The 27,391-nt window shown below is 44.1% G+C and overlaps 1 protein-coding gene across 1 annotated transcript; it reads right to left on the reverse strand.

Annotated features, from left to right (window-relative positions):
* On the reverse strand, positions 1-25,525 carry LOC131727811 (cytohesin-4-like). The gene is made up of 13 exons (XM_059019091.1): positions 25,367-25,525; positions 20,341-20,423; positions 19,895-19,959; positions 16,492-16,558; positions 13,356-13,474; positions 13,143-13,223; positions 9,890-10,002; positions 7,024-7,172; positions 5,476-5,587; positions 3,636-3,712; positions 3,222-3,293; positions 2,684-2,838; positions 1-2,115 (listed from the first exon to the last, which is right to left on the reverse strand). Exons 1-13 carry the CDS (start codon positions 25,383-25,385, stop codon positions 2,034-2,036), a joined length of 1,194 nt encoding a protein of 397 aa, XP_058875074.1. The 5' UTR covers positions 25,386-25,525; the 3' UTR covers positions 1-2,033.
* Positions 25,526-27,391: the final 1,866 nt, after the last annotated feature.

Here is a 27,391-nt window from a genome sequence, read left to right on the forward strand (position 1 = left end):
TAGTTTTGAATTTCAATTTATTTTTTTCATGGTATAAACGTACATAATTACAGACCGGAAATGTGATATTTTCTCAACAATGTGAAAATAATAATAATACAAAATATCCATTAAATTAATTTTAAAAAATATATAAAAACATACACATTTTTTCAAAGTTTTCTGAAAGCTGTACAATATTTTTTAATATTTTTTTTATATATACTTTCAATTGGGTGAAATGTATTTACATTGAAATATACAACATGGGATTTCAGAGGGCTGGATCGCATCAATATCAGGGTCTAGCGCTGTATATTATAAAGACATTTCAGAGGGCTGGATCGCATCAATATCAGAGTCTAGCGCTGTATATTATAAAGACATTTCAGAGGACTGGATCACATCAATATCAGGGTCTAGCGCTGTATATTATAAAGACATTTCAGAGGGGTGGATCGCATCAATATCAGGGTCTAGCGCTGTATATTATAAAGACATTTCAGAGGGCTGGATCGCATCAATATCAGGGTCTAGTGCTGTATATTATAAAGACATTTCAGAGGGCTGGATCGCATCAATATCAGGGTCTAGCACTGTATATTATAAAGACATTTCAGAGGGCTGGATCGCATCAATATCAGGGTCTAGCGCTGTATATTATAAAGACATTTCAGAGGGCTGGATCGCATCGATATCAGGGTCTAGCGCTGTATATTATAAAGACATTTCAGAGGGCTGGATCACATCAATATCAGGGTCTAGCGCTGTATATTATAAAGACATTTCAGAGGGGTGGATCGCATCAATATCAGGGTCTAGCGCTGTATATTATAAAGACATTTCAGAGGGCTGGATCGCATCAATATCAGGGTCTAGTGCTGTATATTATAAAGACATTTCAGAGGGCTGGATCGCATCAATATCAGGGTCTAGCACTGTATATTATAAAGACATTTCAGAGGGCTGGATCGCATCAATATCAGGGTCTAGCGCTGTATATTATAAAGACATTTCAGAGGGCTGGATCGCATCGATATCAGGGTCTAGCGCTGTATATTATAAAGACATTTCAGAGGGCTGGATCGCATCAATATCAGGGTCTAGGGCTGTATATTATAAAGACATTTCAGAGGGCTGGATCGCATCAATATCAGGGTCTAGCGCTGTATATTATAAAGACATTTCAGAGGGCTGGATCGCATCGATATCAGGGTCTAGTGCTGTATATTATAAAGACATTTCAGAGGGCTGGATCGCATCAATATCAGGGTCTAGCGCTGTATATTATAAAGACATTTCAGAGGGCTGGATCGCATCAATATCAGGGTCTAGCGCTGTATATTATAAAGACATTTCAGAGGGCTGGATCGCATCGACATCGGGGTCTAGCGCTGTATATTATAAAGACATTTCAGAGGGCTGGATCGCATCAATATCAGGGTCTAGCGCTGTATATTATAAAGACATTTCAGAGGGCTGGATCGCATCGATATGAGGGTCTAGCGCTGTATATTATAAAGACATTTCAGAGGGCTGGATCGCATCAATATCAGGGTCTAGCTCTGTATATTATAAAGACACTTCAGAGGGCTGGATCACATCAATATCATATACTGTATGAAATGTATATTTCGCCTCAATTTTCAATTCTGTTTTAAATCCTCCGTGTCTGAACCCGCGAACAAACCTCTTAACTGTTGCCTCGTTTTAACCCTCGTTTTACATCCAATAGAGATGCCGGGACTCGCTGTCACTCAGTCGTCTGGGGGGGCGGGTCGAAAGTGTTTAGAACGAATCAAGGATCGATACCAGTCACAAAGGCGGGACATTTGATATATATATATATTTACTGTGTTTAATTTTTTTTTTAAAAGCAGGGAAAGGGGTAAAGTGAACAAATGCAGCCACAGTCTCTGGCACAGATGCACAGATTTCCATTTTCTTTGTATAGCGGGGGGTCTCAGAAACCCTAAATGTATTGCACAGATCCGCATGGTAGACAGCGATGCCCATCAGCTGTGGATCCTGCTGAAGGAGGCTGGCAGGCAGAGTCACTCCGATGTCCCGTTGCTAATCACTTTCCTCTTCCGAACCGACACCAGATCATAGAAGGGGTGTTTTGTAATGCTAGCTCTGAGAAAAAAAAAAGATAGGGAAGCATTGTGAAGCACAGAGAGGTCTGGTAAAGCATAGGGAAGCATTGTAAAGCACAGAGAGGTCTGGTAAAGCATAGGGAAGCATTGTAAAGCACAGAGAGGTCTGGTAAAGCATAGGGAAGCATTGTAAAGCACAGAGAGGTCTGGTAAAGCACAGGGAAGCATTGTAAAGCACAGAGAGGTCTGGTAAAGCACAGGGAAGCATTGTAAAGCACAGAGAGGTCTGGTAAAGCATAGGGAAGCATTGTAAAGCACAAAGAGGTCTGGTAAAGCATAGGGAAGCATTGTAAAGCACAGAGAGGTCTGGTAAAGCACAGGGAAGCATTGTAAAGCACAGAGAGGTCTGGTAAAGCATAGGGAAGCATTGTGAAGCACAGAGGGGTCTGGTAACGCATAGGGAAGCATTGTAAAGCACAGGGAGGTGTGGTAAAGCATAGGGAAGCATTGTAAAGCACAGAGGGGTCTGGTAAAGCATAGGGAAGCATTGTAAAGCACAGGGAGGTGTGTTAAAGCATTGTGAAGCACAGAGGGGGGAAGGGACTCACCTGATAGACTTGATCCACTGCTCCCTCTCCTCCGCGCTCGACGCTGAGATCTTGTAGGACTGATGCTTCCCCTCAACCACCCTTCCGTCCGTCTCAGTCTTGCACGCCTTGATCTTCTGCCCCCTGCTGTTCGGGTTGAACAACTCCAGGCAGTGCTGAGAGACAGTCAAGCGAGCGTCAGAGAACACACAGGAGCAGCCAGGAGCCAGAGCGGACTGGTCTCTTAAACTACACACCTCTGTACAGCTCTGCAGTGTTGAGAGGGGAGCTCTCTTTCCTATAGACCTCTATACAGCTCTGCAGTGCTGAGAGGGGAGCTCTCTTTCCTATAGACCTCTATACAGCTCTGCAGTGTTGAGAGGGGAGCTCTCTTTCCTATAGATCTCTATACAGCTCTGCAGTGTTGAGAGGGGAGCTCCCTTTCCTATAGACCTCTATACAGCTCTGCAGTGTTGAGAGGGGAGCTCTCTTTCCTATAGATCTCTATACAGCTCTGCAAATAAGACGTTTAAATAAAGTTCTGCATTTTCAAACTTACTGATTTCCGAGGGTCCTCTACCTCTTTAACACAGAGATTCTCAAGAGGAATAATCCCTCTGGGTTCTTTATCCTGAAACACACAGAAAAAGAGTCAAATATACTGGGAGGGACTGGGAGGGACTGGGACGGAAGCAGCGTGGCTCTAGCGGAGCTGAGGAGGGACTGGGAGGGAAGCAGTGTGGCTCTAGCGGAGCTGAGGAGGGACTGGGAGGGAAGCAGTGTGGCTCTAGCGGAGCTGAGGAGGGACTGGGAGGGAAGCAGCGTGGCTCTAGCGGAGCTGAGGAGGGACTGGGAGGGAAGCAATAACAGGAACATCCCCAAAGTCAATACAAGACATGGTATGCCCCATAGAACTTACTTGAAAGCTAAAGGATAAAACCATTTGTCAAAATGAAATAGGGGTGGAACTTACTGTTGTGTATTCGAAGTAATAGAGGCAGCTATCAGTTAAAATGAACCATCTTCTTTTCCAAGTTTTTACTCTTCCACCTATAAACCAAACAAGAAATAGTTAAGAAGGCTTCCCTATGCTTTACCAGACCTCTCTGTGCTTCACGATGCTTCCCTATGCTTTACCAGACCTCTCTGTGCTTTACAATGCTTCCCTGTGCTTTACCAGACCTCTCTGTGCTTTACAATGCTTCCTTATGCTTTACCAGACCTCTCTGTGCTTTTCAATGTTTCCCTATGCTTTACCAGACCTCTCTGTGCTTTACAATGCTTCCCTGTGCTTTGCCAGACCTCTCTGTGCTTTACAATGCTTCCCCATGCTTTACCAGACCTCTCTGTGCTTTACGATGCTTCCCTATGCTTTACCAGACCTCTCTGTGCTTCACAATGCTTCCCTATGCTTTACCAGACCTCTCTGTGCTTTACAATGCTTCCCTGTGCTTTACCAGACCTCTCTGTGCTTTACAATGCTTCCTTATACTTTACCAGACCTCTCTGTGCTTTACAATGCTTCCCTATGCTTTACCAGACCTATCTGTGCTTTACAATGCTTCCCTGTGCTTTGCCAGACCTCTCTGTGCTTTACAATGCTTCCCTATGCTTTACCAGACCTCTCTGTGCTTTACAATGCTTCCCTATGCTTTACCAGACCTCTCTGTGCTTTACAATGCTTCCCTGTGCTTTGCCAGACCTCTCTGTGCTTTACAATGCTTACCTATGCTTTACCAGACCTCTCTGTGCTTTACAATGCTTCCCTATGCTTTACCAGACCTCTCTGTGCTTTACAAGGCTTCCCTATGCTTTACCAGACCTATCTGTGCTTTACAATGCTTCCCTGTGCTTTGCCAGACCTCTCTGTGCTTTACAATGCTTCCCTATGTTTTACCAGACCTCTCTGTGCTTTACAATGCTTCCCTGTGCTTTGCCAGACCTCTCTGTGCTTTACAATGCTTCCCCATGCTTTACCAGACCTCTCTGTGCTTTACGATGCTTCCCTATGCTTTACCAGACCTCTCTGTGCTTCACAATGCTTCCCTATGCTTTACCAGACCTCTCTGTGCTTTACAATGCTTCCCTGTGCTTTACCAGACCTCTCTGTGCTTTACAATGCTTCCTTATACTTTACCAGACCTCTCTGTGCTTCACAATGCTTCCCTATGCTTTACCAGACCTCTCTGTGCTTTACAATGCTTCCCTGTGCTTTACCAGACCTCTCTGTGCTTTACAATGCTTCCTTATACTTTACCAGACCTCTCTGTGCTTTACAATGCTTCCCTATGCTTTACCAGACCTATCTGTGCTTTACAATGCTTACCTATGCTTTACCAGACCTCTCTGTGCTTTACAATGCTTCCCTATGCTTTACCAGACCTCTCTGTGCTTTACAATGCTTCCCTATGCTTTACCAGACCTATCTGTGCTTTACAATGCTTACCTATGCTTTACCAGACCTCTCTGTGCTTTACAATGCTTCCCTATGCTTTACCAGACCTCTCTGTGCTTTACAAGGCTTCCCTATGCTTTACCAGACCTATCTGTGCTTTACAATGCTTCCCTGTGCTTTGCCAGACCTCTCTGTGCTTTACAATGCTTCCCTATGTTTTACCAGACCTCTCTGTGCTTTACAATGCTTCCCTATGCTTTACCAGACCTCTCTGTGCTTTACAATGCTTCCCTATGCTTTACCAGACCTCTCTGTGCTTTACAAGGCTTCCCTATGCTTTAGCTGTCACTGTGTTTTAATGCAGTTTTATATTGACTCGCTCATTGACAGTGTGTTCAGTGATCTGCTAGCCTCTCACCCAGTTTCATTAGCCAGCCCTCCCGTTCGGGGTTAAAAAACGTGTGCGTGACGTCATTCCCATCATCCTCCGGGATTTTAAATGGTTCGTTCCGGATGCTTTCGAACAGTTTCTGGGAAAGGGGAGAGAAAAAAAAATAAAAAAATTATCAGCGATATTATCCTGAACTTCAGACTAAAAATAAACTAACTCTTAGAAATGTGCCCCAAAATAAAAGCACAGAGAGGTCTGGTAAAGCATAGGGAAGCATTGTAAAGCACAGAGAGGTCTGGTAAAGCATAGGGAAGCATTGTAAAGCACAGAGAGGTCTGGTAAAGCATAGGGAAGCATTGTAAAGCACAGAGAGGTCTGGTAAAGCATAGGGAAGCATTGTAAAGCACAGAGAGGTCTGGTAAAGCATAGGGAAGCATTGTAAAGCACAGAGAGGTCTGGTAAAGCATAGGGAAGCATTGTAAAGCACAGAGAGGTCTGGTAAAGCATAGGGAAGCATTGTAAAGCACAGAGAGGTCTGGTAAAGCATAGGGAAGCATTGTAAAGCACAGAGAGGTGTGGTAAAGCATAGGGAAGCATTGTAAAGCACAGAGAGGTCTGGTAAAGCATAGGGAAGCATTGTAAATCACAGAGGTCTGGTAAAGCATAGGGAAGCATTGTAAAGCACAGAGAGGTCTGGTAAAGCATAGGGAAGCATTGTAAAGCACAGAGAGGTCTGGTAAAGCATAGGGAAGCATTGTAAAGCACAGAGAGGTCTGGTAAAGCATAGGGAAGCATTGTAAAGCACAGAGAGGTGTGGTAAAGCATAGGGAAGCATTGTAAAGCACAGAGAGGTCTGGTAAAGCATAGGGAAGCATTGTAAATCACAGAGGTCTGGTAAAGCATAGGGAAGCATTGTAAAGCACAGAGAGGTCTGGTAAAGCATAGGGAAGCATTGTAAAGCACAGAGAGGTCTGGTAAAGCATAGGGAAGCATTGTAAAGCACAGAGAGGTCTGGTAAAGCATAGGGAAGCATTGTAAAGCACAGAGAGGTCTGGTAAAGCATAGGGAAGCATTGTAAAGCACAGAGAGGTCTGGTAAAGCATAGGGAAGCATTGTAAAGCACAGAGAGGTCTGGTAAAGCATAGGGAAGCATTGTAAAGCACAGAGAGGTCTGGTGAAGCATAGGGAAGCATTGTAAAGCACAGAGAGGTCTGGTAAAGCATAGGGAAGCATTGTAAAGCACAGAGAGGTCTGGTAAAGCATAGGGAAGCATTGTAAAGCACAGAGAGGTCTGGTAAAGCATAGGGAAGCATTGTAAAGCACAGAGAGGTCTGGTGAAGCATAGGGAAGCATTGTAAAGCACAGAGAGGTCTGGTGAAGCATGCCATGGTAAACTAACCCTTGTAAAAGTGTGCTTTTACTCAGAAGGGCTAGTTTAGTTTTTTAATCGGTTTTACCAGACCGCTCTGTGCTTGATTACACTTTGCTGTGCTTCCAGTGGTGGTGGGGGGGCACCAGCTGGCTTCTCCGTGGCGCCCCCCTGTGGAAGGGTTACAGAGGGAGGGTGTTTCTCACGTGGAGGAGGTCGTGGGGCAGGTCCCCCCCGTTGTTGATGCCTCTGTTCATGGAGATGAATCTGTCCAGGCCAGGTTTGTCCTTCACGTTGGGGTTGTGCAGACTGGTGTTCAGCATGATGATGGCGAAGGATAAGATATAGCAGGTGTCTGAAAGCACAGGGTCGGGCAGAGTTAGAGGACTACAGCTCCCAGCATCCCTCACTGTGGCTGCGGGTGACGGGGCATGCTGGGAACTGTAGTCACAGCCAGGGCTGTATTGATTCACTGTGTGTCTGAAAGCACAGGGTCGGGCAGGGTTAGAGGACTACAGCTCCCAGCATCCCTCACTGCGGCCGCGGGTGAGGGGGCATGCTGGGAACTGTAGTTACAGCCAAGGCTGTATCGATTCACTGTGTGTCTGAAAGCACAGGGTCGGGCAGGGTTAGAGGACTACAGCTCCCAGCATCCCTCACTGCGGCCGCGGGTGAGGGGGCATGCTGGGAACTGTAGTTACAGCCAAGGCTGTATCGATTCACTGTGTGTCTGAAAGCACAGGGTCGGGCAGGGTTAGAGGACTACAGCTCCCAGCATCCCTCACTGTGGTTGCAGGTGAGGGGGGCATGCTGGGAACTGTAGTCACAGCCAAGGCTGTATCGATTCACTGTGTTTCTGAAAGCACAGGGTCGGGCAGGGTTAGAGGACTACAGCTCCCAGCATCCCTCACTGCGGCCGCGGGTGAGGGGGCATGCTGGGAACTGTAGTTACAGCCAAGGCTGTATCGATTCACTGTGTGTCTGAAAGCACAGGGTCGGGCAGGGTTAGAGGACTACAGCTCCCAGCATCCCTCACTGTGGTTGCAGGTGAGGGGGGCATGCTGGGAACTGTAGTCACAGCCAAGGCTGTATCGATTCACTGTGTTTCTGAAAGCACAGGGTCGGGCAGGGTTAGAGGACTACAGCTCCCAGCATCCCTCACCGTGGCCGCGGGTGACGGGGCATGCTGGGAACTGTAGTCACAACCAGGGCTGGACCGATTCACTGTGTGTCTGAAAGCACAGGGTCACGCAGGGTTAGAGGACTACAGCTCCCAGCATCCCTCACCGTGGCCGCGGGTGAGGGGGCATGCTGGGAACTGTAGTCACAACCAGGGCTGGACCGATTCACTGTGTGTCTGAAAGCACAGGGTCGGGCAGGGTTAGAGGACTACAGCTCCCAGCATCCCTCGTCGTGGCCGCGGGTGAGGGGGCATGCTGGGAACTGTAGTCACAGCCAGGGCTGTATCGATTCACTGAGTGTCTGAAAGCACAGGGTCGGGCAGGGTTAGAGGACTACAGCTCCCAGCATCCCTCACTGTGGTTGCGGGTGACGGGGCATGCTGGGAACTGTAGTCACAACCAGGGCTGGACCGATTCACTGTGTGTCTGAAAGCACAGGGTCGGACAGAGTTAGAGGACTACAGCTCCCAGCATCCCTCACCGTGGCCGCGGGTGAGGGGGCATGCTGGGAACTGTAGTCACAGCCAGGGCTGTATCGATTCACTGTGTGTCTGAAAGCACAGGGTCACGCAGAGTTAGAGGACTACAGCTCCCAGCATCCCTCACCGTGGCCGCGGGTGAGGGGGCATGCTGGGAACTGTAGTCACAGCCAGGGCTGTACCGATTCACTGTGTGTCTGAAAGCACAGGGTCGGGCAGGGTTAGAGGACTACAGCTCCCAGCATCCCTCACCGCGGCTGCGGGTGAGGGGGCATGCTGGGAACTGTAGTCATAGCCAGGGCTGTACCGATTCACTGTGTAGCGATGGATGTCTTCTTTACATGATGTAGAACAGGACTCCTGGTGTGTCGAAGGATCACGATGCTTTCTTTACATGATGTATCGTAATAGAGGTCTGTATCGCTTGTGATACGAGACCACAGCATAAAGAACTACAGCTCCCAGCATGCCTCACCATGGCCGCGGGTGCAGAGGCATGCTGGGAGCTGTAGTTCTTGTAGGGCTGTACCGATTCACCGTGTATCAAGACCACATCACAGCTCATTGTAGTTAATAAAAGAACTACAGCCCCCAGCATCCCTCAACACTGCCGCAGATGAGGAGGCATGCTGGGAGCCGTAGTCCTGTCCTAGACTTTTGCCCACAGCTGTACATGATGCATCGTAATAGAAAAAATGTGACATTTCGAAATCTGACATGAAATACTACTGGACTGCGATTATGGCTTCCGGTATAGACTTTTGCAATTATTATGAAGCTGAATCAGTTCATTCTATATAGAGGGGGTGGAATTCAATATGTTAACAAGGGAACATTATTCAGCAGCTTTCATTGGACTCTATGAAGCTGAGGGAGTTCATTCTATATAGAGGGGGTGGAATTCAATATGTTAACAAGGGAACATTATTCAGCAGCTTTCATTGGACTCTATGAAGCTGAGGGAGTTCATTCTATATAGAGGGGGTGGAATTCAATATGTTAACAAGGGAACATTATTCAGCAGCTTTCATTGGACTCTATGAAGCTGAATCAGTTCATTCTATATAGAGGGTGATGCTGCTAAACTTTTGTCCACAGCTGTACATGATGCATCGTAATAGAGGTCTGTATCGCTTGTGATACGAGACCACAGCATAAAGAACTACAGCTCCCAGCATGCCTCACCATGGTCGCAGGTGCAGAGGCATGCTGGGAGCCGTAGTCCTAGCCAGCAAGTTAATTCTACAGGGTGATGCAAAGCTTTTGGCCACAGCTATATAGTATTATTATTATCATTATTATTATAATGGTGTGTTTATTTTGATATCAGTAATCATTTTGCGGTTAGTTGGATATTATTATTATTATTATTATTATTATTATTATTATTATTATTATTATTAATATCTCACCTGTGGATTGAAAGACGTTGGGATTGCAATCACAGTATCGGCTAGCGAAATTTTCCATCATCCGATCAATCTTCTGTGCCTCTCCGGGCAGCCGGAAACTCCACAGAAACTGCCTGCGATTCAATAAGAAGCAATATAGCAGGGAATCAGTCCCATGCTGTGCTATTGACAGTGCTATAGCAGGTGAATCAGCCCCATGCTGTGCTATTGACAGTGCTATAGCAGGTGAATCAGTCCCATGCTGTGCTATTGACAGTGCTATAGCAGGTGAATCAGTCCCATGCTGTGCTATTGACAGTGCTATGGCAGGTGAATCAGTCCCATGCTGTGCTATTGACAGTGCTATAGCAGGTGAATCAGTCCCATGCTGTGCTATTGACAGTGCTATAGCAGGTGAATCAGTCCCATGCTGTGCTATTGACAGTGCTATGGCAGGTGAATCAGCCCCATGCTGTGCTATTGACAGTGCTATAGCAGGTGAATCAGTCCCATGCTGTGCTATTGACAGTGCTATAGCAGGTGAATCAGCCCCATGCTGTGCTATTGACAGTGCTATAGCAGGTGAATCAGTCCCATGCTGTGCTATTGACAGTGCTATAGCAGGTGAATCAGTCCCATGCTGTGCTATTGACAGTGCTATGGCAGGTGAATCAGTCCCATGCTGTGCTATTGACAGTGCTATAGCAGGTGAATCAGTCCCATGCTGTGCTATTGACAGTGCTATAGCAGGTGAATCAGTCCCATGCTGTGCTATTGACAGTGCTATGGCAGGTGAATCAGCCCCATGCTGTGCTATTGACAGTGCTATAGCAGGTGAATCAGTCCCATGCTGTGCTATTGACAGTGCTATAGCAGGTGAATCAGTCCCATGCTGTGCTATTGACAGTGCTATAGCAGGTGAATCAGTCCCATGCTGTGCTATTGACAGTGCTATAGCAGGTGAATCAGTCCCATGCTGTGCTATTGACAGTGCTATAGCAGGTGAATCAGTCCCATGCTGTGCTATTGACAGTGCTATAGCAGGTGAATCAGTCCCATGCTGTGCTATTGACAGTGCTATGGCAGGTGAATCAGTCCCATGCTGTGCTATTGACAGTGCTATGGCAGGTGAATCAGCCCCATGCTGTGCTATTGACAGTGCTATAGCAGGTGAATCAGTCCCATGCTGTGCTATTGACAGTGCTATAGCAGGTGAATCAGTCCCATGCTGTGCTATTGACAGTGCTATGGCAGGTGAATCAGTCCCATGCTGTGCTATTGACAGTGCTATAGCAGGTGAATCAGTCCCATGCTGTGCTATTGACAGTGCTATAGCAGGTGAATCAGCCCCATGCTGTGCTATTGACAGTGCTATAGCAGGTGAATCAGTCCCATGCTGTGCTATTGACAGTGCTATGGCAGGTGAATCAGTCCCATGCTGTGCTATTGACAGTGCTATGGCAGGTGAATCAGTCCCATGCTGTGCTATTGACAGTGCTATAGCAGGTGAATCAGCCCCATGCTGTGCTATTGACAGTGCTATAGCAGGTGAATCAGTCCCATGCTGTGCTATTGACAGTGCTATGGCAGGTGAATCAGTCCCATGCTGTGCTATTGACAGTGCTATAGCAGGTGAATCAGCCCCATGCTGTGCTATTGACAGTGCTATAGCAGGTGAATCAGTCCCATGCTGTGCTATTGACAGTGCTATAGCAGGTGAATCAGTCCCATGCTGTGCTATTGACAGTGCTATGGCAGGTGAATCAGTCCCATGCTGTGCTATTGACAGTGCTATAGCAGGTGAATCAGTCCCATGCTGTGCTATTGACAGTGCTATAGCAGGTGAATCAGTCCCATGCTGTGCTATTGACAGTGCTATGGCAGGTGAATCAGCCCCATGCTGTGCTATTGACAGTGCTATAGCAGGTGAATCAGTCCCATGCTGTGCTATTGACAGTGCTATAGCAGGTGAATCAGTCCCATGCTGTGCTATTGACAGTGCTATGGCAGGTGAATCAGTCCCATGCTGTGCTATTGACAGTGCTATAGCAGGTGAATCAGTCCCATGCTGTGCTATTGACAGTGCTATAGCAGGTGAATCAGCCCCATGCTGTGCTATTGACAGTGCTATAGCAGGTGAATCAGTCCCATGCTGTGCTATTGACAGTGCTATGGCAGGTGAATCAGTCCCATGCTGTGCTATTGACAGTGCTATGGCAGGTGAATCAGTCCCATGCTGTGCTATTGACAGTGCTATAGCAGGTGAATCAGCCCCATGCTGTGCTATTGACAATGCTATAGCAGGTGAATCAGTCCCATGCTGTGCTATTGACAGTGCTATGGCAGGTGAATCAGTCCCATGCTGTGCTATTGACAGTGCTATAGCAGGTGAATCAGTCCCATGCTGTGCTATTGACAGTGCTATAGCAGGTGAATCAGTCCCATGCTGTGCTATTGACAGTGCTATAGCAGGTGAATCAGTCCCATGCTGTGCTATTGACAGTGCTATAGCAGGTGAATCAGTCCCATGCTGTGCTATTGACAGTGCTATAGCAGGTGAATCAGTCCCATGCTGTGCTATTGACAGTGCTATAGCAGGTGAATCAGTCCCATGCTGTGCTATTGACAGTGCTATAGCAGGTGAATCAGTCCCATGCTGTGCTATTGACAGTGCTATAGCAGGTGAATCAGTCCCATGCTGTGCTATTGACAGTGCTATAGCAGGTGAATCAGTCCCATGCTGTGCTATTGACAGTGCTATAGCAGGTGAATCAGTCCCATGCTGTGCTATTGACAGTGCTATGGCAGGTGAATCAGTCCCATGCTGTGCTATTGACAGTGCTATAGCAGGTGAATCAGTCCCATGCTGTGCTATTGACAGTGCTATAGCAGGTGAATCAGTCCCATGCTGTGCTATTGACAGTGCTATAGCAGGTGAATCAGTCCCATGCTGTGCTATTGACAGTGCTATCGCAGGTGAATCAGTCCCATGCTGTGCTATTGACAGTGCTATAGCAGGTGAATCAGTCCCACGCTGTGCTATTGACAGTGCTATAGCAGGTGAATCAGTCCCATGCTGTGCTATTGACAGTGCTATAGCAGGTGAATCAGTCCCATGCTGTGCTATTGACAGTGCTATAGCAGGTGAATCAGTCCCATGCTGTGCTATTGACAGTGCTATGGCAGGTGAATCAGTCCCATGCTGTGCTATTGACAGTGCTATAGCTATATTTATAATGAAATCTATTTCAATCTATTTTTGATTTTTTCTTACCTCAAAGCCTGGACAAGATTGAGATCCGAAAATTCATGAAGTTCCACAAAAGCCTTCAAAATTTGGATGTACATATCATCCCTAAAAAGAATATTTATAACAAAAAAAAAATAATAATTAATTTTTTAATTTTTTTTAATTTCAGAGAATTCAAAAAGCAAAACAACATTATTGGACAAACAAAAAAAGGATATATATTTGAATTCGGATTACCGTTCTCCTAGGAAGTCACCAATAGCTGTCTTATTGAGTCCTTCTTCCTTGTAAAGAAATTCAGCCACAGGCTTGGGTTCCCAAACCAAAAGATTATTACTGATCAAATACTTCATTCCCTGAGGAAGCAATAATCTATCATTAATAATCAATTATTGAGATATTATTCCTGATGCCTTTATAATATACAGCGCTAGACCCTGATATTGATGCGATCCACCCCTCTGAAATGTCTTTATAATATACAGCGCTAGACCCTGATATTGATGAGATCCAGCCCTCTGAAATGTCTTAATAATATACAGCACTAGACCCTGATATTGATGCGATCCAGCCCTCTGAAATGTCTTTATAATATACAGCGCTAGACCCTGATATTGATGCGATCCAGCCCTCTGAAATGTCTTTATAATATACAGAGCTAGACCCTGATATTGATGCGATCCAGCCCTCTGAAATGTCTTTATAATATACAGCACTAGACCCTGATATTGATGCGATCCAGCCCTCTGAAATGTCTTAATAATATACAGCACTAGACCCTGATATCGATGCGATCCAGCCCTCTGAAATGTCTTTATAATATACAGCGCTAGACCCTGATATTGATGCGATCCAGCCCTCTGAAATGTCTTTATAATATACAGCGCTAGACCCTGATATTGATGCGATCCAGCCCTCTGAAATGTCTTTATAATATACAGCGCTAGACCCTGATATTGATGCGATCCAGCCCTCTGAAATGTCTTTATAATATACAGTGCTAGACCCTGATATCGATGCAATCCAGCCCTCTGAAATGTCTTTATAATATACAGCGCTAGACCCTGATATCGATGCGATCCAGCCCTCTGAAATGTCTTTATAATATACAGCGCTAGACCCTGATATTGATGCGATCCAGCCCTCTGAAATGTCTTTATAATATACAGCGCTAGACCCTGATATTGATGCGATCCAGCCCTCTGAAATGTCTTTATAATATACAGAGCTAGACCCTGATATTGATGCGATCCAGCCCTCTGAAATGTCTTTATAATGTACAGCACTAGACCCTGATATTGATGCGATCCAGCCCTCTGAAATGTCTTAATAATATACAGCACTAGACCCTGATATCGATGCGATCCAGCCCTCTGAAATGTCTTTATAATATACAGCGCTAGACCCTGATATTGATGCGATCCAGCCCTCTGAAATGTCTTTATAATATACAGCGCTAGACCCCGATATTGATGCGATCCAGCCCTCTGAAATGTCTTTATAATATACAGCGCTAGACCCTGATATTGATGCGATCCAGCCCTCTGAAATGTCTTTATAATATACAGCGCTAGACCCTGATATTGATGCGATCCAGCCCTCTGAAATGTCTTTATAATACACAGCGCTAGACCCTGATATTGATGCGATCCAGCCCTCTGAAATGTCTTTATAATATACAGCGCTAGACCCTGATATTGATGCGATCCAGCCCTCTGAAATGTCTTTATAATATACAGCGCTAGACCCTGATATTGATGCGTTCCAGCCCTCTGAAATGCCTTTATAATATACAGCGCTAGACCCTGATATTGATGCGATCCAGCCCTCTGAAATGTCTTTATAATATACAGCGCTAGACCCTGATATTGATGCGATCCAGCCCTCTGAAATGTCTATAATATACAGCGCTAGACCCTGATATTGATGCGATCCAGCCCTCTGAAATGTCTTTATAATATACAGCGCTAGACCCTGATATTGATGCGATCCAGCCCTCTGAAATGTCTTTATAATATACAGCGCTAGACCCTGATATTGATGCGATCCAGCCCTCTGAAATGTCTTTATAATATACAGCGCTAGACCCTGATATTGATGCGATCCAGCCCTCTGAAATGTCTTTATAATATACAGCGCTAGACCCTGATATCGATGCGATCCAGCCCTCTGAAATGTCTTTATAATATACAGCGCTAGACCTTTGGGCTATCCAAACTGTGTAAGGGTTTCTCAGACATTGTAAAGGGCGTAACCTTCTGAGCCCTTTGAGAAGCTCAGCAGGGCTAGCAGTGTGGTTCGCTATTTCTCTGCAGAGCGCATACACATCGCATACCATAAACCGTAGCCTCTGTTCCCCTTTTCAGCGCATTTTGCACACCTCTCTGTGCTTTACAATGCTTCCCTATGCTTTACCAGACCTCTCTGTGCTTTACAATGCTTCCCTATGCTTTACCACACCTCTCTGTGCTTCACAATGCATCCCTATGCTTTACCAGACCTCTCTGTGCTTTACAATGCTTCCCTATGCTTTACCAGACCTCTCTGTGCTTTACAATGCTTCCCTATGCTTTACCACACCTCTCTGTGCTTTACAATGCTTCCCTATGCTTTACCAGACCTCTCTGTGCTTTACAATGCTTCCCTATGCTTTACCAGACCTCTCTGTGCTTTACAATGCTTCCCTGTGCTTTACCAGACCTCTCTGTGCTTTTAGTCTCCTCTCTCAGATAGTTTTTTTGTATCACAGATTAGATCACCATTGTTTGTATATTTGTTATAAGAGACCTGCTGTCTTGACTGTGTTTCTCAGAAATCGCCCACAGCTTCCGGTTTCCTGTGACATCACAGGATGTGGTTGGCACACATTTAGCCTTTGTGCCTCTAGCAGGATTTGAGAAGTGAGCTCAATCGGGATGATGTCATTGTCAGCTTGAAAATGTTACAAGCTCTGCACTAAAATATATTATTATTATTATTATTTATTTCTTAGCAGACGCCCTTATCCAGGGCGACTTACAATCGTAAGCAAATACATTTTATAGTGGCAAGACGATGCTAGCACAAGTATAGGGCAGCTGCAATGGGGTGAGGCTGGTAGAATGGGACCACAGTGTGCTCACTATACCCTCAATGATCTTCAATGGCAGACAGACAGACAGCGGCACTGCAATGGCTCTGTATTACACTGAGGGGCAATGGTAGCACAAGTATAGGGCAGCTACAATGGGGTGAGGCTGGTAGAATGGGACCACAGTGTGCTAACTATACCCTCAATGATCTTCAATGGCAGACAGACAGACAGCAGCACTGCAATGGTTCTGTATTACACTGAGGGGCAATGATCTTCAAAGTGTAAAAGTGTATTAATTACCTTTTTTGGGTCCATGTTAAATTTTTTCTTCCCAACAGATAACTGTTTCCCTTTTTCAACATTTTTGCTGCAAATGACAAAAAAAAAAAAACATTTGTAACAGTATCGCTGGCCCCTCCCTTTAAAGGAGCGCTGACCATCTTTAAAATCCATTCTCTCACCTCTTATTAGCTTTATTAACAGTATCGCTGGTCCCTCCCTTTAGAGGAGCGCTGACCATCTTTAAAATCCATTCTCTCACCTCTTATTAGCTTTATTAACAGTATCGCTGGTCCCTCCCTTTAGAGGAGCGCTGACCATCTTTAAAATCCATTCTCTCACCTCTTATTAGCTTTATTAACAGTATCGCTGGTCCCTCCCTTTAAAGGAGCGCTGACCATCTTTAAAATCCATTCTCTCACCTCTTATTAGCTTTATTAACAGTATCGCTGGCCCCTCCCTTTAAAGGAGCGCTGACCATCTTTAAAATCCATTCTCTCACCTCTTATTAGCTTTATTAACAGTATCGCTGGTCCCTCCCTTTAAAGGAGCGCTGACCATCTTTAAAATCCATTCTCTCACCTCTTATTAGCTTTATTAACAGTATCGCTGGTCCCTCCCTTTAAAGGAGCGCTGACCATCTTTAAAATCCATTCTCTCACCTCTTATTAGCTTTATTAACAGTATCGCTGGTCCCTCCCTTTAAAGGAGCGCTGACCATCTTTTAAATCCATTCTCTCACCTCTTATTAGCTTTATTAACAGTATCGCTGGTCCCTCCCTTTAGAGGAGCGCTGACCATCTTTAAAATCCATTCTCTCAGCTCTGATTAGCTTTATTAACAGTATCGCTGGTCCCTCCCTTTAAAGGAGCGCTGACCATCTTTAAAATCCATTCTCTCACCTCTTATTAGCTTTATTAACAGCATCGCTGGCCCCTCCCTTTAAAGGAGCGCTGACCATCTTTAAAATCCATTCTCTCACCTCTTATTAGCTTTATTAACAGTATCGCTGGCCCCTCCCTTTAAAGGAGCGCTGACCATCTTTAAAATCCATTCTCTCACCTCTTATTAGCTTTATTAACAGTATCGCTGGTCCCTCCCTTTAAAGGAGCGCTGACCATCTTTAAAATCCATTCTCTCACCTCTTATTAGCTTTATTAACAGTATCGCTGGTCCCTCCCTTTAAAGGAGCGCTGACCATCTTTAAAATCCATTCTCTCACCTCTTATTAGCTTTATTAACAGTATCGCTGGTCCCTCCCTTTAAAGGAGCGCTGACCACAGAGTGATTTTTGCACATGTTTCTTTGATTACTGTACTTTTTGAGACCGCTAAGGATTAGGTTCTGCAATTTTTAATTCCTGTAATTCTGGAGCCATCGTGACAGCCTTCTAGAGAACCTGAAGAGAAATTCATGGACAGAAAAGGGGACCTGTAAAAAAAACTCCCTTTAAAAGAATTGGCTAAATAGACTTCCCCTTTAAGTATTTTGCTTTCATTCTAACTGAGCAGGGGGGTTCTTAACTCACAGACAGCGCCACTGAGTGGAGTTACGTTGTAACTGCAGACCAGCTCTAGTTTAGGGCTCTAGTGCCTTCATCAGCGTGATTGAAACTAAACTGAGTCCAGCAGACCAGCTCTAGTTTAGGGCTCTAGTGCCTTCATCAGCGTGATTGAAACTAAACTGAGTCCAGCAGACCAGCTCTAGTTTGGGGCTCTAGTGCCTTCATCAGCGTGATTGAAACTAAACTGAGTCCAGCAGACCAGCTCTAGTTTGGGGCTCTAGTGCCTTCATCAGCGTGATTGAAACTAAACTGAGTCCAGCAGACCAGCTCTAGTTTGGGGCTCTAGTGCCTTCATCAGCGTGATTGAAACTAAACTGAGTCCAGCAGACCAGCTCTAGTTTGGGGCTCTAGTGCCTTCATCAGCGTGACTGAAACTAAACTGAGTCCAGCAGACCAGCTCTAGTTTGGGGCTCTAGTGCCTTCATCAGCGTGATTGAAACTAAACTGAGTCCAGCAGACCAGCTCTAGTTTGGGGCTCTAGTGCCTTCATCAGCGTGATTGAAACTAAACTGAGTCCAGCAGACCAGCTCTAGTTTGGGCAGGTGAATCAGTCCCTTTATACACCCTATTGACAGTGTTATGGCAGCGCTTTCTTGTCATTAACACAGGGTGTAATGAAAGCCTCAACTTCCTATTTTCTGTGTGAGGAATTGAATTCCACACCCAGCGCTTTGTAGTTTTCCAGATACTGAACAGAAAAACTGACATTGAAAAAAAAATGTGACATTTCGAAATCTGACATGAAATACTACTGGACTGTGATTATGGCTTCCGGTATAGACTTTTGCAATTATTATGAAGCTGAATCAGTTCATTCTATATAGAGGGGGTGGAATTCAATATGTTAACAAGGGAACATTATTCAGCAGCTTTCACTGGACTCTATGAAGCTGAGGGAGTTCATTCTATATAGAGGGGGTGGAATTCAATATGTTAACAAGGGAACATTATTCAGCAGCTTTCATTGGACTCTATGAAGCTGAGGGAGTTCATTCTATATAGAGGGGGTGGAATTCAATATGTTAACAAGGGAACATTATTCAGCAGCTTTCATTGGACTCTATGAAGCTGAATCAGTTCATTCTATATAGAGGGGGTGGAATTCAATATGTTAACAAGGGAACATTATTCAGCAGCTTTCATTGGACTCTATGAAGCTGAATCAGTTCATTCTATATAGAGGGGGTGGAATTCAATATGTTAACAAGGGAACATTATTCAGCAGCTTTCATTGGACTCTATGAAGCTGAGGGAGTTCATTCTATATAGAGGGGGTGGAATTCAATATGTTAACAAGGGAACATTATTCAGCAGCTTTCATTGGACTCTATGAAGCTGAGGGAGTTCATTCTATATAGAGGGGGTGGAATTCAATATGTTAACAAGGGAACATTATTCAGCAGCTTTCATTGGACTCTATGAAGCTGAGGGAGTTCATTCTATATAGAGGGGGTGGAATTCAATATGTTAACAAGGGAACATTATTCAGCAGCTTTCACTGGACTCTATGAAGCTGAATCAGTTCATTCTATATAGAGGGAGATGCTGCTAAACTTTTGCCCACAGCTGTACATGATGTATCGTAATAGAGGTCTGTATCGCTTGTGATACGAGACCACAGCATAAAGAACTACAGCTCCCAGCATGCCTCACCATTGCCGCGGGTGCAGAGTCATGCTGGGAGCCGTAGTCCTAGCCAGCAAGTTGATTCTACATAGAGGGTGATGCAAAATTTTTTGTCTTGAATGGAAATGCAAAGCAGGGAAGATTGAGGGGATGATGTCATGCTTCTGTTTTTCTATTTCCTGTCAGCTTGGGGTAGGATGAGATCACTTTCCAAACGCAGAAACATTGACTCACTTTTCTTGCGATTGCTCAAAATCTTCAATTTCCAAGATCACGTTGTCTATTTTCATCTTCAGTTCCTGCAAAACAAAGTTAGGAGAGATATTTTAACCCCCTCCGACCGTTCCCCACAACAGCAGAACTGAAGGTCAGAGTGTGCCCTCCAATCCCCCAAACCAATCCCTTTCCAGCGGACGTGAACTATCACCCCCTGCAGGACAAAGGCCAGCCTGTTGAGTCCAGGAGCTATCTAAAGAACTACAGCTCCCATCATCCCCGGCTGTTACTGCGAATGCAGAGGCATGCTGGGAGCTATTTTGATTCTTATAATCCAGTTTGTCGCCTGCCTGTATAAAGAACTACAGCTCCCATCATCCCCGGCTGTTGCTGTGAATGCAGAGGCATGCTGGGAGCTGTAGTTTTCCTCCCGATTCCCTTCAGGTCCTGATCAGTCTGCGTACCTGTATGTCTTTCATGAGAGTTTTCTTATGCATGCTAATGGTGTCAAGCTCTGACTTCTCGTCTGGCGTGAGATCTGACGTCACTAGCAAAGAGAAGAGGTTGTTACAATAATAATAATAATAATAATTTATTTCTTAGCAGACGCCCTTATCCAGGGCGACTTACAATTGTTACAAGATATCACATTATTCTTACATACAATTCCCCATTTATACAGTTGGGTTTTTACTGGAGCAATCTAGGTAAAGTACCTTGCTCAAGGGTACAGCAGCAGTGTCCCCCACCTGGGATTGAACCCACGACCCTCCGGTCAAGAGTCCAGAGCCCCTGACCGCTACTCCACACTGCTGCCCATCCCAAACCAATAATAATAATAATAATAATAATAATAATAATAATAATAATAATAATAATAATAATAATAATAATAATAATAATAATAATATTTCTGAGCAGACGCCCTTATCCAGGGCGACTTAGAGTTCTTTGCGAAATATCACATTGCAGAACATCACATTGCAGAACATCACAGTAATATAATAATAATAATAATAATAATAATAATAATAATAATAATATTTCTGAGCAGACGCCCTTATCCAGGGCGACTTAGAGTTCTTTGCGAAATATCACATTGCAGAACATCACATTGCAGAACATCACAGTAATATAATAATAATAATAATAATAATAATAATAATAATAATAATAATAATAATAATAATAATAATAATAATAATATTTCTGAGCAGACGCCCTTATCCAGGGCGGCTTAGAGTTGTTTGCGAAATATCACATTGCAGAACATCACAGTAATATATTAATAATAATATCTATTTTTATATAACGCCTTTCACAGCGGACCACCATCATAAAGCTCTCTACAGAGGCAGGCTCTCTCCCCCAACCCCCCCATGACAGATTGAAATGACAGCCTGTGGTTTCGCAGGCTCGCTGACTCTCTTCAGCCTTCCGCTTATCTCAGAGCACGTTATCTTTAGCTTGCTCTGAAATAAAAAACCACACAAGGGGGTCGCTTCATCTGCTCAGAGACAGACCTGCAAAAGTTCCTCTGTGTCTTAGCAACAGCCATGACTATCTTCGATCAGGATTAGTCAGTTTCTCTTAACCCTGTATTGAATGGCGACAGATGCAAAAACTCTCTTCTTGTCTTATATAATATTATTACTATTATTATTATTATTTATTTCTTAGCAGACGCCCTTATCCAGGGCGACTTACAATTGTTACAAGATATCACATTATTTTTACATACAATTCCCCATTTATACAGTTGGGTTTTTACTGGAGCAATCTAGGTAAAGTACCTTGCTCAAGGGTACAGCAGCAGTGTCCCCCACCTGGGATTGAACCCACGACCCTCCGGTCAAGAGTCCAGAGCCCTGACCGCTACTCCACGCTGCTGCCCTATATATACATGGATGAAGGCTATATTTGCACCCTGAGCCATTTGAGAGAAGGGATAATCCCACAGGAGTGACAATGATAATTCCTCTAGAGGAAAATATACTTGAACTTTGACCCCTTCGACTCTTCAAGACTGTTGCTTTCAATTCAAAACACAAAATGTCTCGTTTTCAATCACTGGACGACACCCACAGAGCAGAAATGTTCATTAATGAGCAACACAATGAGAATACGTTAAAATGATGTCAAGCTGGTGCATTCGTATATCTCAGAGAAACCGGAGAGGAACGGGAAATTAAAACAAGGTAAAGGCGATCGTCCAAATCAAGCTGAAGCTCTAACGGATAACGACACAGAACGTCTGGACAGCGCCGAAACACGACGTTTAAAAAATAACAAAAACCACCCAACTGTACCGCGGAACCTCGTCCTCTTTAATATCAGCATCGCAGGGGTATCCGTGGATTAGAAAAAATAACAGACGGGCCTCTTCAGTGAGTCACAGGAAAACAATTCCATCTCGGGGTTCTGTGACAGTTTAGAAGCTCCGCCTTCGCTCTCGTAGTTTATGATGTCACAGAAACCCTGGATGGAATTATTATCCTGTAACTCACTGAAGCCCCTCTATTATATATATATATATGATCTTTTCTGTTTAAAACTATATTACCCAGCTAGTAGTGGAAGTCTTTCTCAGCGTCTTCAGTGTAAATTCAACGGCAAATGTTTTCTCTAGAAGTCTCTCTCAGCGTCTTCAGTGTAAATTCAATGGCAAATGTTTCCACTAGAAGTCTCTCTCAGAGTCTTCAGTGTAAATTCAACAGCAAACGTTTCCACTAGAAGTCTCTCTCAGCGTCTTCAGTGTAAATTCAATGGCAAACATTTCCTCTAGAAGTCTCTCTCAGCGTCTTCAGTGTAAATTCAATGGCAAACGTTTCCACTAGAAGTCTCTCTCAGCGTCTTCAGTGTAAATTCAATGGCAAACGTTTCCACTAGAAGTCTCTCAGCGTCTTCAGTGTAAATTCAATGGCAAACGTTTCCACTAGAAGTCTCTCTCAGCGTCTTCAGTGTAAATTCAATGGCAAACGTTTCCACTAGAAGTCTCTCAGCGTCTTCAGTGTAAATTCAATGGCAAACGTTTCCACTAGAAGTCTCTCTCAGCGTCTTCAGTGTAAATTCAATGGCAAACGTTTCCACTAGAAGTCTCTCAGCGTCTTCAGTGTAAATTCAATGGCAAACGTTTCCACTAGAAGTCTCTCTCAGCGTCTTCAGTGTAAATTCAATGGCAAACGTTTCCACTAGAAGTCTCTCTCAGCGTCTTCAGTGTAAATTCAATGGCAAACGTTTCCTCTAGAAGTCTCTCTCAGCGTCTTCAGTGTAAATTCAATGGCAAACGTTTCCACTAGAAGTCTTTCTCAGCGTCTTCAGTGTAAATTCAATGGCAAACGTTTCCTCTAGAAGTCTTTCTCAGCGTCTTCAGTGTAAATTCAACGGCAAACGTTTCCACTAGAAGTCTCTCTCAGCGTCTTCAGTGTAAATTCAACGGCAAACGTTTCCGCTAGAAGTCTTTCTCAGCGTCTTCAGTAAATCCTGGAATGGATGAAAGTGCTATGCACTAGGAGTCTGATTCCCACCCCTGCGTTAAACTGTGCAGAAGAGTAGTGATTGGTAGCTCATTAAAAATCACAGAGAAATCGAATAGCCGTTCACATTGTGAAATAATACTCCCATGTGAAGAAGCTCACGCGCGTTCCCAGCACGACTGAGACACAACACTTTTGTTTTTTGACGTATGCGAAAAACTATTGAAAACACTGAAAACTCGCGGGGTTTTATCTTCATAATAATTAGCTACGTTTCACAGCTTCTGGGCTTTTTATCAAACAGCATTATTTTTACATACAATTACATTATTATAATATATATAGGTTGTAGTTATGCTGTCATTATTTGCTGTGTTTTATTTGTTATACAATAATACATAAATAAAATAAATAATTATATATGTGTGTGTGTGTGTGTGTGTGTGTGTGTGTCAGTGTGTGTGTGTGTGTGTGCATCTGTGTGTGTGTCTGTGTGTGTGTGCATCTGTGTGTCAGTGTGTGTGTGTGTGTGTGTCAGTGTGTGTGTGTCAGTGTGTGTGTGTGTGCATCTGTGTGTCAGTGTGTGTGTGTGTGTGCGTGTGTGTGTGTCAGTGTGTGTGTGTCAGTGTGTGTCAGTGTGTGTGTGTGTGCGTGTGTGTGTGTCAGTGTGTGTGTGTCAGTGTGTGTGTGTGTGTGTGTGTGTCAGTGTGTGTGTGTGTGTGTGTGCATCTGTGTGTCAGTGTGTGTGTGTCAGTGTGTGTGTGTGTGTGTCAGTGTGTGTGTGTGTGTGCATCTGTGTGTGTGTGTGTGTGTCAGTGTGTGTGTGTGTGTCAGTGTGTGTGTGTGTGTGTGCATCTGTGTGTGTGTGTGTGTGTGTGTGTCAGTGTGTGTGTGTGTGTGTGCATCTGTGTGTCAGTGTGTGTGTGTCAGTGTGTGTGTGTGTGTGTGTGTAACTTGAAACCCGCGACTGTTTTCAGAGCTGAGAACGATCACAAAAAAGTCTAATGAATGAATCCCTTCAATTAAGGGTCTGGTTCAGTAACTGACAGCTCAGTTTGGATCGAAAATCAGAAATATATCGGGGGACAAAACAAACACCGATCTCTCTCTGTCCTACTTCCAACTGAGGAAGAGACCTCTGGGGTCTGGCAGGTTTGAAATGTTAAGAGGACGAGTTGCTCCAATATATGTATGTTTCTGCTGGTGTTAAATTGATTTTAAATCGTTAGAAGCATCCCAGGACGCTTTCAAGGGCTCGTGTGATATTATTTTAGAGAAATCAAACGACTTTACGCCCCTCGGAGGAGACTAAAGGAAATCAAACGATACACAACGACGCCCTGGAGGTTTGAACAGACAAACAGCAGATCGTTACATCACCAAACGCGTTCATAGATTTTAAATAGAAATGTAGTTACCTGGGAATCAAAACGCTGGAAATAACTACGCTGTTTGTTTCCAATGAAACTTTCCCTGGACAAAAGTGTGTTAAAGAAATGATAAATGCGTGTGTGCTTAATAAAAACTAAATTAGCATTTCAAAAATGATAATCCAACAGTCTATGGTACATTTGCATATATTAATATATTGCTACTAAACTTGCATGCTGAACTATGTCCAAAAATGACGTCATATATATATATATATATATATATATATATATATATATATATATATATATATATATATATATATATATATATATATTACAGGTATAAACACTGCGTAAGTAAACAATGTATTAATTCATAAATTAATGTCAGGTTTAAGATTTTATAACAACGCTACAGCAGCTGTACAGAATCTGTTATTGATATAAATGTTCCCGTTTGCCTTTTTCAAAACTAAAACTCTGATAAATTATAATCTTTCTCTCTCTCTTTAGACCTGACGTTAAATTATCACCTTTTTAGGGGGTCGCTTCGTATTTTCCAGCTTATGTAAACGACTGATAATCATTAATAAACCGACAATGTTTGTTTATTTATGGAATTAAAAGACAGTTAAACTTACCCGGATGTGAACAGTTCATCCTTAAATCTATTTTAAATGCGATGTTAATCTCTCTGTGTTGTTTTAAAATCCTTCAGCAACGTTTTAAAACAACTTTTGCTACAGTTTATAGAGACTATTTTCATCTCCGTACCTCCTCCCCTTCGCTGTCGTATTTAATTCGCTCTGTCAAAATTTCGGTTACCGAGGCAACGACCAAAAAAAAAGGGGAAGACGGCACTTCCTCTAAATAAAAATGCTGTCAAAAATTAGACACACTGTGTTTATTTTCTGAACAGGAAGCAAATGTAACGAAACAGCTGCTGTTTCTGCTGAGCAAAAGCCGTTTCGTTATATTTCAAAAGGGACGACGCGGGGATCTGATTCAAGCATTCAAAATATCTCAAAGGTATAGACAATGTCGACCCAGGGGACCTGAAAAAAAGAAACAAGGACCAGGGGTCACAAATTTAGATAAAGGGGCATTCAGAACAGAAAATAGGAGGCGCTTTTTTCACACAGAGAATCGTGAGGGTCTGGAACCAACTCCCCAGTAATGTTGTTGAAGCTGACACCCTGGGATCCTTCAAGAAGCTGCTTGATGAGATTCTGGGATCAATAAGCTACTAACAACCAAACGAGCAAGATGGGCCGAATGGGGCCTCAGTTTGGAAACTTTCTTATGTTCTTAACTTTTGACGTCTGTGTGAGCATTGAAATCGAGGCGCAGTGATGCTGTCTGTCCGTGTGTCTGTGTCTCTGTCTGTTTGCGTGTGTGTGTGTCTCTGTCTGTCTGTCTGTCTCCTTGTTTGTCGGTCTGTTTTTCTCGATAGTTCATTTATAACACAGTCACAGTGAAAAACGGAACTAGCGATAACGCAGCTGTTGCTGAATGAATAGGTTTTAATGTCGACGTCATCGCTCCTTTAAAGGGAGGAACCAGCGATACTGTTAATAAAGCTAATAAGAGGTGAGAGAATGGATTTTAAAGATGGTCAGCGCTCCTTTAAAGGGAGGGACCAGCGATACTGTTAATAAAGCTAATAAGAGGTGAGAGAATGGATTTTAAAGATGGTCAGCGCTCCTTTAAAGGGAGGGACCAGCGATGCTGTTAATAAAGCTAATAAGAGGTGAGAGAATGGATTTTAAAGATGGTCAGCGCTCCTTTAAAGGGAGGGACCAGCGATACTGTTAATAAAGCTAATAAGAGGTGAGAGAATGGATTTTAAAGATGGTCAGCGCTCCTTTAAAGGGAGGGACCAGCGATACTGTTAATAAAGCTAATAAGAGGTGAGAGAATGGATTTTAAAGATGGTCAGCGCTCCTTTAAAGGGAGGGACCAGCGATACTGTTAATAAAGCTAATAAGAGGTGAGAGAATGGATTTTAAAGATGGTCAGCGCTCCTCTAAAGGGAGGGACCAGCGATACTGTTAATAAAGCTAATAAGAGGTGAGAGAATGGATTTTAAAGATGGTCAGCGCTCCTCTAAAGGGAGGCAGTGCTAAACTGTCAGGTACTAGGTATTATGATATTAATAATATAATTTACTGTAGCTAAGTGGTTTAAGACACTAAACTGCGTGGTTATTTCCTGTTGAACGATGCGACCGCTTGAATTTCCTGTCAGAAACCCACACGGGTTTAGTTATAGTGCAACCTGACAGGCCAGCGAAAGACCACACAGACACACAGCAAGCGAGCAGAGAGGCTGTATCGTGCGCGCCTGCATGCAGCTTGCAAAGAAGCTGTTCTCACCCATCCGTGACGTGCAAAACGGTTGCCTTCGATTTCTGACGAAAAACTACGACCAAACGTTTCGCTTCTCCCTGTAGAATGAACCTTGCGGGCTAGGACTACGGCTCCCAGCATGCCTCTGCACCCGCGGCAATGGTGAGGCATGCTGGGAGCTGTAGTTCTTTATGCTGTGGTCTCGTATCACAAGCGATACAGACCTCTATTACGACACATCATGTACAGCTGTGGACAAAAGTTTAGCAGCATCACCCTCTATATAGAATGAACTGATTCAGCTTCATAGAGTCCAAT

The sequence above is a fragment of the Acipenser ruthenus genome, unplaced genomic scaffold, assembly GCF_902713425.1.
Source record: "Acipenser ruthenus unplaced genomic scaffold, fAciRut3.2 maternal haplotype, whole genome shotgun sequence".
In the NCBI taxonomy this organism is placed as follows: Eukaryota; Metazoa; Chordata; class Actinopteri; order Acipenseriformes; family Acipenseridae; genus Acipenser; species Acipenser ruthenus.

Coding starts and splice junctions, on each gene's coding strand:
- LOC131727811 (XM_059019091.1), bottom strand. Junction 5,588..7,023: donor TGCCCCACGACCTCCTCCAC/GTGAGAAACACC, acceptor CCCCTTTCCCAG/AAACTGTTCGAAAGCATCCG. Junction 2,839..3,221: donor TAGAGGACCCTCGGAAATCA/GTAAGTTTGAAA, acceptor ACTGTCTCTCAG/CACTGCCTGGAGTTGTTCAA.